At 41.4% G+C, this 11702-nt stretch overlaps 1 protein-coding gene across 6 annotated transcripts in view; it reads right to left on the bottom strand.

Annotated features, from left to right (window-relative positions):
- Positions 1-341: 341 nt before the first annotated feature.
- The window catches only part of FBN1 (fibrillin 1), a 146222-nt gene continuing 134861 nt past the window's right edge, over positions 342-11702 (bottom strand). For 4 of the 6 annotated variants that reach the window (XM_068203898.1, XM_068203901.1, XM_068203899.1 and 1 more), the window contains 9 exons: positions 10996-11202; positions 10281-10406; positions 9943-10065; positions 8900-9016; positions 8001-8129; positions 7063-7182; positions 3597-3828; positions 2358-2532; positions 342-1620 (listed from right to left, as the gene is read on the bottom strand). In XM_068203898.1, coding sequence (XP_068059999.1) covers positions 1231-1620; positions 2358-2532; positions 3597-3828; positions 7063-7182; positions 8001-8129; positions 8900-9016; positions 9943-10065; positions 10281-10406; positions 10996-11202 — 1619 coding nt within the window. In that variant the 3' untranslated portion in view covers positions 342-1230. Of the gene's footprint in view, positions 1621-2357; positions 2533-3596; positions 3829-7062; positions 7183-8000; positions 8130-8899; positions 9017-9942; positions 10066-10280; positions 10407-10995; positions 11203-11298; positions 11363-11702 lie in introns of those variants that run through there. The other 2 variants (XR_011003760.1, XM_068203902.1) reach the window with 2 other exon arrangements.

The following is an 11702-nucleotide window of genomic DNA, read 5'->3' as shown; positions in this document are numbered from 1 at the left end:
CACTTAACTGTGTTTTCTGTATAATGATTTAACATCCACTTCTGCATGTTTTGGCTATCAGATTACTTTTTGACCGGACTACTCGGGTCAAGTCATTGGAAATGCTCTCGCTTCCTTTCTGGAACCACACAGTAACTTGAGAGAAGTCCACTGCTATTAAGATTTGTGAAGGTTTCTGTACTTCTTCTGTTCTTTCTTTGCATGAAGAATGAACAGCAGCAGCTCCCTCAAGGAGGAATCACCTGGACGCACAGACAGATACAAAGACAACCCTACTGACAACTCCTGAAGTATAAAAATGCAGTTTATCACACTTTTAGCAAAAACACAAGGCCACAAAATAAACTAAAAAAAAGAACTGTTTTATTGTGACATTTATGACATTGAACCCTTGTTGATATGAATGACTATGGGTACTCTTGACATGTTACAATATGTCATGGTGTAGGATGGCACTGATTGTCATCTGACTTTTGAGAATGTTTAATGGTCCCTACTGACCTCAGTGCATTTTGGCAAGTCACAGAAACTTTATCATCAGGTTTGTGTATACAGTTAACAAGTAGTTGGTCTTATAAGCACCATTACAAACCCTCACATTAAGGGTATTATTAATCTAGTTTACAAATGCTTCATTGATAAAAATAGCATGATTACAGTATACACACACTTAATTTACATGTAATGTATTATAGGCATAACTGAGATAAACTACTGAGCTAACTTTGGTTGATTGAAGTATTTAGACTGAATAATGGCAATTTTGGCTTCTAAGTTGTGTAAATATTACAGTGCATTTATAAATCTAGGTTGAAAATTTACTAGCACCAAATGGATATCATAAATGGCTGACCTAGTAAGTTGTAGTTGGAGAAGCGAAGTTTAAGAATTACAAAAATAGAGCTGTCCATCAGTTGAAAGCACATTCTTGTACCTCTGCTGAAATGATGATGTGTCTCAGCATCGGTGGCCAACTTCCAATGATAAAAGTCCCAGTTTTCAAGATTCAACATATCAAGGTAGCTCAGCTACACGTAAAAGCCTGAGAAAGTGGTAGTTTTGAGCTCATGTATTCATCCTGTACCTTGTTTATGTAATAATATGATAGTGCTTGTTCATATCAATGTAGTCATGTAAGATTGTACCTGTGATATGGAGAATCTGATTGGGAGGAATATTCAGTCCTACCTATCTATCTTTGGTTTAATTATTTGGTCTTTGGTTGATGAATTAATGAAGCAATATCTGAATTTTCATTTTCAGGTTATCTCCCAGCTCACCACTGAGGTAGTCTTTGTCATGTTTCGCTTCAAGCTGGTTAAGTTCCTTCTTTTTATAGAGTGGAATACTACTGATTTGTAATGAATAATTTCCAGGCAGTGGCTTCTTCTTTGTGAAATGAAGGTAACTTATCCCGTCCTTCTTATTGATTCTAAAGAAACCATCTTCATTTCCGGAGTCAATTAAATATCGGTTATGGTTTGTCAGTGTTGTGAGGGCAGGGAGCAGCTCCAGGATGCGATCTTTGTTACTGAGATCCGAGATGTTGATGGAGAAGACCGCTGCTTTCTCAATATCCCAGCTGGCGAGACTGATTGGCGGCTCCAGCTCTTTCTGATCCTGCACAAGAACAAAGGATGTCAGCTGGCTTTGTCAGAGAGCAGTTCACATGTGCCTGTGTGTGTTTCTTGCCCAGGTCATTCATTACTAATTAGACAATTTTAAAAAGGAGGTTCTCTAACATCATCTGTCAAATGCACTCTTAGGGGCCTAGGACTCCTCAGGATGAAGTACAGAGCTTGTCACCACTGCTGTGTGGGTTAGAGGAGCCTGAGACACGTGCTGCAAGTTTCTGTGCACGCGCCTTGCTACCAGACAGGTGAAGCCCCTCCATGCTGGGAGCCTGTGACCAGCCTCCTGCAAAGAGAGCAAACAAGGCACTCTCCTCCTCTCTGCCAGGGGAGCCACAGGCTGAGAGAACAGCTGTGAAGGAGAGCTGGGTCTGTGAGGGAGCCACAGCATTTCAATGGGGATTTTCTGCTTTGCAAGATTCTTTTGGGTTAAGCATGGAGCCAGGGCAGCCTGCAGGTGCAGCAGAGTGCTGGAAAAGCAGCCTCACCCTTCACCTCTGACTGGGTGGTAACATTTCAGACAGCAGCTGTAACATTTTCATTTGGAAAGCAAGGGAAGCTGTACATCACTTCAGAGACAGAAACACTACCTGACATCCAAAACCAGCTTTGCTCTACTTTAGGGTGTAGATTTTTCCTGAGGGATTGTCTCTTGACACACGTCCGTCTGAGTCCAGCTTTCACAAGACAGCCACAAACTTTTTCCCCCCAGAAAGGGTCAATTACCTCTGCTTCACTTGCAGTTTCATTAGTGCTCCTGCGCTTCCTTCCTCTCTTGGGATAGCCATTGATTTTACATTCATAGCAAGCTTCTGGAGAGAGGGAATTGTCATCTACTTCTCCACTGAGTGAAAGCTCTTGTCCTTGACCTCTGCCTAGCCCCACTCCAGAAACACAGTGTCTGAGGAAGGAAGAAATTCAAAATTAACTCCAGCGAGACATAGATCTTATCAAAAGCTGCATTTGGGGGACTGTAAGTACAAATAATTAAGCAAAGTACAAATTATTAAGCAATTATGTTGCATTCATTTCCTAGGAAAAATTTCTGCTAAAGTCAACAGACAAAATTCTCACTGAATCACAATGAGGCCACTCTTTATTTCAAGAATCTGTTTTCATGGGTTTTTGCCCAAGAGAGACCTGCCAATATTTAACAGTCTTAAAAACACAGGCTTAAGCTTCGAGTTGTTGTTAGCAATTTCTGTTATCCAGCCTGGAACACATTTAAAGAGACCAATTTTCAACAACTGCTGAAAAATCTGGAGAGCGAGGTCTTTCATAATGCATCCCAAAGCTTTTAGTCACTTACAAACTTTAAACCACAATCTTCCTGCTTTCCATTTGGGTTGTTTGGTCCTATATGTTGTACAGCCCTAACATGCCCACTGGGGCAAGGGAAAATTGGTTTTCTTGATAAAGCATACATTTATTTAAAAAAAATACTAATTTGAAACTCAGAAGAATATGGAACATACAAGAACCTAAGAGCATACAGAGCTGTTATTCCAACCAGCAGGTGAAACTTCTTGTATAAGGTAGTTTTTTTTTGCAGGTGGTAGGGGGTGTTATTATTGATGTTTGTTTTATTCCTCTTTAAGGAGACAAGTGAATCACAGCAAGGAGTGTGAGCTCCCAAGCGCCAAGCTCAGAGGACTTGGCAGACTGCTGGGGTGTGCAGGAGAGGTCAAAGCAGTAGCTTAAAACAGAGGATTGAACCCGGTAGCCCTGACCAAATTTCAGTTCCAAGCATTAAACCCTTCCCTTTCCATGGTTACCTTTCCCCACTCTCCCCTCCCCACTCCAATCTCCAAAATCAATAGGTGCATCCAACTCTTGAGCACCTTCCCAACCCTATCCCTCTTTAATTGCTGACAGTCCCCCTCTGTTTCTGCTGCTCCCCACTGCTAAGAAAGGAGTGGACTATGTCCCCTTGGTATCTGTTAATTTAAAATGAGAATCCCTTACCCTTGTCCTATTCTGAAGTAACCAGGTGGACATCCACAGACGTAGCCACCTTCAGTGTTTGAACAACCATAACTGCATGGGGCTTGTGCAGAACCGCATTCATTGATATCTTGGCAACCTCCACTAAACTGCTCATACTGAAATCCAGTAGGGCACATACATTTATAGCTTCCCAAAGTATTGTGGCAGGATGCTCCTCCACAAATGTGTGCACTGAGACATTCGTTTTCATCTGGAAAAAAAGCAGAATAGACCATGTTAACTTTTACCCAGGTACAACCCAGCCTACCCCTTGTACAGGCCATGCTTGGCTGAATGTGCAGCCACCTCAGATGGACACAGGCAACTGGGCTTGTCCTCCCCCTTGCCTGGGGCAGTGGTCCTTGGGAGATGACTACAACCACACAACAGCAACACTGGGGCTACTCTACAGAAGATGTTTCATGCCATGTCAGGTCATGCTCTGGAAAGCAGCAAAACAGAGAAGATAGCTTTTTTTCCTAGAAATAACTGAGAAGAATAAAACATTGTACAGCCTGGTCAAGTAATCCCCTGTTCATAGTGCTATCAACATGAAAGGAAAAAGAGTAAGGAATCAAGTTCTGACACTTTTTCCAGGCATTGAAAATACCTCCCTACACACTTACATTTAAATATTCGACATAGGTAAAATATGGGAAGTAGTAAAGTAAAAATAAAAGCAGCTATAGATAAAAAAGACTGCTATATTCTGAACCAGTTATTTTCCAAACTTCCTAAGGGTGGCACTGTAGGAGTTTCAGGTCAGTTCAGGCTTATTTACTGAAAATGGCTACTTTTTGAAATTAAGCTAGTCTGATTTTTGATGTCTGATGTGGCAAATTGCTTCAAAAAGTTATGAATGTTATTGTTCCCCATTTTCTGTGATAAATGTATATGTACATTGCAGGGTGTGCACATATAAGAAACTCCATTTGGGAAGTACAGAGCAGCATCTCTGACCTCAGCATCCAGGTTACAGGAGAATAAGTAATAAGTCAGAGCATTACTGTCTTTTTCCTAACAATGTGGCTCTTTGTTCTTTGTTTAAAAGCAATGTCTTTTCTTCTTGCAGCCTGATTCACAATGTGAATGTGGTGTGGAAGTGCCTGGGCAGGGGATGCAGTCACAGACAGCACAAGACATGGGAGGAACCAAAGCATTCTTCAGTGATTATCTAAATGTGTTGCAGCAACATAAAAAATCCCTGAACGATTCATTAAATAGGCTAAAAAACACACAAACTGTTTGCAGAGTTGGGATTGCCAAGGAATATGAAGGAATTGTCACGGAAAAACCCAGTACATGGATTCTTCCCCTGTGGTACACCCAGGAGATCCAGATAAGTATCTTAAGAATATACAGTTACAGGCAGTACAACGTGAATATGTGGACACCACAAGGTATTAAAACCTGGGGCTGAATCCTTTGTTCCCAGAGCCTGTAAGGGTTTGCCATTAACTCAGAGAGATATTTCAGTGTTTCTCACACCTCAGAGCAACTATACCAACATCATAAATGCTTTTTTGGGCCACAGGAAGTTACTGCACCAAGAGCAGATATGCTCACTTCACCATGCTCCACAGTGGCAAGAAAGGGGACACTAGTGACACTCATATTTTGGGTGAGTGTCAGAAAAAAAAATATGAAGAAAAAGAAAAACAATTTTGGGACCCTCAGACTGCACAAGCTGTACTGTCAGGCACCGGCCTTGCTCTCCTGTGCTCTGTAACACACAGCTCTGTCATGCTCAGCTTCAGCAGGAAGGAGAAATGCCATGAGGACACAGGGGCCCAGATCTCCTTTCCTGCAGCTTTGGATTTCTGCCTGGACCACCCCATGTCCAAGAAGGTGGAAGTACCAGCTGAGTCTTGCACCAGGTGTGGCCCTCAAGAAATTTCCCTGGTGAATTTTCTAGTGGACCAGTATTTTTGGTGCCAAGGCTGGCACCTTTCTGTCAGTGGGGCAAATACTCAGTGCTTGTGCGTTTTGAAACTGGCATTCCCTGTATAAATCTAAACAGTAGTCAATGGCCTCAAAAGCTAGAGTATCAGTGTACACCTGGTTTGGAAATACACTTAGTTAAATGTTTTCACCCAGGAAGACCTGGAAACAGCCAAGATGTTTCACAAAACTCAACATTGCACTTTTTCAGATTCTGCCGTGTTCTCCAGCAGCCAGACATGACAGTGCTGCAATCTTGGGGGATTTTTATCCTCCTGCAGATTAAATTTGAATTTAACCCTAAACTCTGCTAATTGAATTAACATTCAAAACCCCCATATGTTTGTGTTCCCTCCTTGTCCCTAGTATGTTACAGGCATAGAGCGCTAGAGCAAAACAAATGTCACAGCAAGGACTGTGTGTAATGTCAGGAGGTTTGGTAAGCACAGTTAAAAGCAGAGACCTCCCTGGAGCACCACAGTGACAACAAGGCAAGGCTTTTCTATCTTTTTGAGAGCAAAGAAAGCCAAACACAAAGCTATGAAGCTCTTTGTTCTCAACGAGGCCATCAACACATCTCTGGGTATCCACACAAGACCAGCTTGCACGAAGCCCATTAAATGTGATGGAAAGTGCACATAACTGTCACTAGAGGAAAAATGATTCCTGTTTCTCTTGTTTGAATATGCTGCATACTACCCTGCTGACACAGAGGATTTTCCCATGACTGCTGCACAGGCAGCCCCATCCATGAGGGCTCAGAGACTTGGTATAGCTACAGAGCTTAGATGGGGAAGAAGGAGGCATTTAATTCACCAGTGTATTTACTTATAAACTTACGAGCACCAGCATTTGTTAATTATAACCAGAACTGATCTGTAAGCACTCACTCTAAACTGTACCCTAAAGCTTCAAGGAAGAATCTCTAGACAGACAGCTGCAGGTTTGCTCAAATATAACAAATTGTTAATTCTGTAACAATTACAGAAGAGGAAGGACTTAATCACAGCAGCCTTCCTATATGTGTTTTAAGAATGACAAAAGCACAGATCAAGTAGTATTTTAATGGAATTTGAGATTGCTGGAGCCAGAAATCGAATTTTATGATTTAACAATCCAAAGTTGTGGTTCTGAGAGTGCCAGGCTAAAGCCACCATCCACTCTTAGACAAGACCTTTGTCCAAGCAGAGACCATTGCAGAGCTGAGTAAGATTTCCTTTGTTCAGACCACAAAATACATGAACAACACAAGTTTCCTCAAAGTCAACCTAACCTCTAGCACCATCAGGGAGAGCTTTGTGCTTAAATACTTATTGAACCAGGACATGGGTGCGTTTCATATCCACTCTGCCTTCAGAAGACCACACTTGTAATGAAACTCTGCTGAACTTAGCAAATTATAATCAGAAAAGAAAGTATGGCAAACTGCACCACTGCCCTTCACTTCTTGCTGCTAACTAATGTAACAAGCATTCTAATGTATGAATTTACAAAAGTGACTTGCCAACACATTGGTTCCACTGGTAATGCTGGAGATATCCTTGTGGGCAGCTGCACCTGTATCCTCCAATTATATTTTGGCAGCCATGCTGACACCGGTGGTTGCCATCACATTCATCAACATCTAAAAGGGTGAAACACACTCTTGAGTTTTGGCAGAGAAGCTCAAATTATGCTGTATTTGGAAAACATGTTACAAATAATCACATATATTCATTTATCATACATATATAATATATTTCAGGATCTTCCAAAAACCTGACCACTACGGGCGTTTCGGGTTTGGATTTGTGGCTCCACAGCAAGTAATATAGGGCTGAAAACTATGGAAAGCTCTCACATTCAACAAAAATTTTCAGTTTTTGCATTCTGCTGTGGAGCAGACAGGAGAAAGCCATTTGTATATGGGATCCCTAATGACTTCCTAAGGGTCCCAGCTCCACAGCAGACAGACCCTTGCTTTTACCTGCGCATCCAACCCAAAAATCCCAGGACACCTCTTTTCAAAACAACCCAAACTCTGTCCCAGGAGAAGGCTCTAAGGACCCAGAGGAATAAGTCTGCAGCCCTTGAACTCTCTCTTTAGCAGGTCACCTTGGAGAGGCAAAACTTCCTGTCATTGAATCCCTCAAAAATCCATGCATGATTCAAAAGAGGTTCACTGAACTTACAACACTTAAACTAAAACATTCCAGGCTACATCTCCTCAGAAAATATCTGTCCAGCTCTTTAGAAGCTCACAACATATCCATTTTTTTCTGGCCCATGGAGAGAAATAGTGCCTTGTTGCTACATTTCTGTACTCTCCCCTCACTTCAACCTACACATGCTTGCTTCTGCAGATTTTGGTGCTTACTCCATAGGTCCTTCCTTGGGTGACAGTATGAAAGAAGATTAAGGAAGCAAGAGAAGGCCAAGTTAAATGCACTGTGTTGTACCCACCTTCACAGCTCTGCCCAGTTTGATCAAGTGAGAAGCCACGTTGACACTCACAAACAAAACTTCCTGGTGTATTCTGGCAAATGCCCTTTGCCCCACAGAGATTGATCTCAGTAGCACACTCGTTGTTGTCTGAGGGAAAGCGAAGCTCAGTGTTAGTTTGTAGTTATCATTTCAAAGGTGATGTTTTGGCCATGCTAATGATGGAAGGTTTGTGGCAGGAGATAAAGGCACATCAGTAACACAGGTGTACCACTGCCCTCCCAGGTTCTCACTTTGCATTACAGGACAGTTTACACTGCCTTCTTCTGAATTTGGAAACACAAAAGTAATAGGAAGGGAAACTTTCTTTTCTTCACCAAAAATATGAAGTTTGATGTTTTGGTCTCCAAACACCTCCAATTTCACACCAATACCACGGGATCATCAAACTGACACAGAAAGAGGATCCAGCTTGCAGAGCAGAAAGTGTGTTGTGCAGGAGGAAGCAGTTTAGTTTAACATTTCCATGTACCCAATGGGTATGTGATCAGAGACAACTGCAGAAATGTGTATTTCATAGCTGTTTCAAGAAGCCTTGACATGATGTCAGTGAGCTACAAAAAGAAAAATATAACTATATTTTGCTCAATGCTGAAGAAAGGGTAAGGCAAGAATTAAAAAGTGGTGTTTGTACTGGCTGGTTCTTGAAAGTGCAAACCTCGAAGACAGGTTATGAAAGCAAGGGAAAGTAGGAGGAAGGGGCCTCTTTGCAGCCCTCTCTGGTGGGATTAGGATCAGAATCCGGCCTATGTTTCCATTTGGTTCCTCAGGAAGATGATTTTACTTCCTTGCTAGTTTGCTTTTGGAGTAAGGGTCAATAATAATTCCCAAATCTATGTTTACCTTCCCCTGTCACCTACCAATGCAGGCTGTGTGGTGCTGAGTGAATCCAGGAGGACATTTGCAAGTGAATCCCCCAATAGTGTTGACACAAAGGAACTGGCAGTTGTGCTGCTTTGTTGCACATTCATCAAGATCTAAAAAAACCAAGAAAACATCTTTCAATTGTATTCCCTGGACTCAGAAATAAGTGAATGCAAATAAATAACAGCAAATAAAGCCCTTTGAATTTACATATCACTTTACACACTGGTTCCCAGTTCCTCTTACATGAAGCCCCATATTTAATGAATGGGCCTTTGGAGCTCCAGAGTGTCCATGCTAACGCTGAATTGCAGACACCACTCTCATTTGTCTGAAAGTTTCTGTGATGTAATAAATGTCTGCTCAGCCAATAAAAAGAAGTCACCATCTTCATGAGATCTGGCAGACTTGAATACGGCCTTGCACTGAAGCACACTATTACTCCAAAAGAAATATTGAAATGCTAGCAACAAAGTACACTGTCATTCTGCATGCCAGATTTGGAATTGCTGCTCTAATTTGTGTGGTTTTAATAAAATCTTCGTTACCAAGACACATTAATGTATGGAATTCTAAAGAATATTCCAAAAATCTCTCCTGCACTGCTGTGTCTTATCCAGTATGCTGCAAAAGCAGTAGGTAAAAATTCTCTTAATGCTGGGGACTGCACTGCAAACCACGGTCACCTTTGCATCCAGTAAGATTCATTTATCATTGAATGATATGGATTAAACCATGATATGGCTTCAACAAGCCATTATTTTGGCTTACCAAAATAAGAACAATCATATATATTATTAATTACAAAATCTTTTAAGATCAGCTGCCATCAACCTGCAAAAATTCCTGTCGATCTGTTGTCCATCCAAATTAACAAGGAATTAACTGAAATACCAGCTCCATCCTGTGCAGGCCACTTCCACTGTCTTTAGTGGAAATACTCATATGAATCAAGGTGACAGATCTGCATAATTTAAATGTCCTTGCAATTATTTCTGTCTGTGAAACACAGTTTCTGCAGTAAATTCTTGATTTTTACCTTTGCAGCTTCTCCCATCTTCTTGCAGGATGTATCCTTTTGGACATGAACACTGGTAGCTCCCCTCTGTGTTTTTGCAGATGAAATTGCAAGGTTTTGGAGACTCATTGCATTCATCCAGATCTACAAGAAGCAAAACCAGATACCTCAGTGCTGGTAATCAAGATTTGTGATAATGTTTTACAAAATGTTCAGGATAGATCAGAAGGAAATCCAAATCCCCAAAGCATTGACAAGTGACATTTTATTTTCTCATTTTTCAAAATATTTCTATTTCTTTCTTCAAGTCCTCTCTTAGTAACAGACTTCATAAACAAACACCACAATGTAAAACCTACCAATGCAAAGAGTGCCAGTGACATCTGTAGTATAGCCCAGATTGCAAAGACAATGGTAAGTTCCCCTCTCATTGATGCACTCCCCGTTGCGGCAGACGTCATGAATAACCTTGCATTCATCAATATCTGCAATTAAACAAGGGTTAGTTTCAATGCAACAAAACTGGTTTTGTACAGCTTCAATAGATTCTTGTGACCTGACACAGAGAAACCCACACCATACATAAAATAATTACATAAAATAGTGAAACATTGCACAGATCTAAAGATAAATAATAAGTGGAAAAATACAGAATGGAGCATTAATCTTTCTTATGCAATGAACAAGCTGTAAGTGAAGGGAACAACTGAAGCTGATCATGTATCAGCCTTCACAAATCAAACATCCCTTTGCCTTCATGTACACAAATAGCTCTCAACATGTGCCTGCAACACACTCAAATGTGAGATGCAAATTCCCATTGGAGTGCATGTCAGTCAACCAGGACACAAAGCAAGTATCTGCCAAGATGGGATGGATGCCTCATCATCCAGGGCCTTTGGCTGTGCACCTTCTTCCCAAAGGACTAAACTCGGTCAACATGAAAAATATCAGAAAATTTCAGCTGATATCCAAAACATGTAGGACATGACAGTCTTCAAATATGGAAAAAAGAGAGTTTATAATTTATCACCTAATTTGGCCTTGTCTAAGAGATCATTTAATGAAAAGTACCTGCTCCACTGGATGTGTATCCTCGGCCATGAGGGCAAAGCTTCTTGAAGGCCACGGTGCCTGGGAAGGGACAGACCTCACAGTTCTGCCCCCAGCCTCGGCCACCGTCACAGCAGCATTCAGACTTGGTGACAGCGTTCCTGTTGCTCGATCCGATTTGGCACATACTTTGTAAGACTTCAGTGAAACAGTAGCCCTCCCTGTTGTCTGGAAGACAAATTGTGCATCACAAAAAACCCTGATGGTGAATTCCAGAGGGTCGTGAGATGTTGGGAATTCAGAAATATAATAGAAAGGGCATACTTCACCCTGAGACTGTGGAACTGAGAGTGAAAGACTACCAGCAGTAAGAACGAGAGAATGACATCTAAGGGAAACAAAGACAAGAAATTTAGCAAAAGGCAGAAGACAAGAAGCTTCAATATGCTTATAAAAAGGTATGTTTCTGTTTGAAACTAGAGAAAAAGGACTGGCTGAAAATCAGGACCAAAGAAATGTCAGAGCAGTTCCTGGCTGACTGAAACCATGGAACAGTCAGCTTTCACAGCAAGTCACCCCAGCTGGACAGACTGAAGCAGGGGTATGGTGAGCATAGGAATAAGGAACTTGCAGGAGGACACATAGATACAAGGGCCTCTTCCTAAAGGCATGTAAATTCAAGAGTGTGTTTTCTTACCATACATTTTTAAGTTTAATTTCAGCCCTCA

The sequence above is a fragment of the Anomalospiza imberbis genome, chromosome 13 (assembly GCF_031753505.1).
Source record: "Anomalospiza imberbis isolate Cuckoo-Finch-1a 21T00152 chromosome 13, ASM3175350v1, whole genome shotgun sequence".
Classification (NCBI taxonomy): domain Eukaryota; kingdom Metazoa; phylum Chordata; class Aves; order Passeriformes; family Viduidae; genus Anomalospiza; species Anomalospiza imberbis.
The sequence above is the reverse complement of the archived record's forward strand: the minus strand, read 5'-3'. Positions and strand labels throughout refer to the sequence as shown.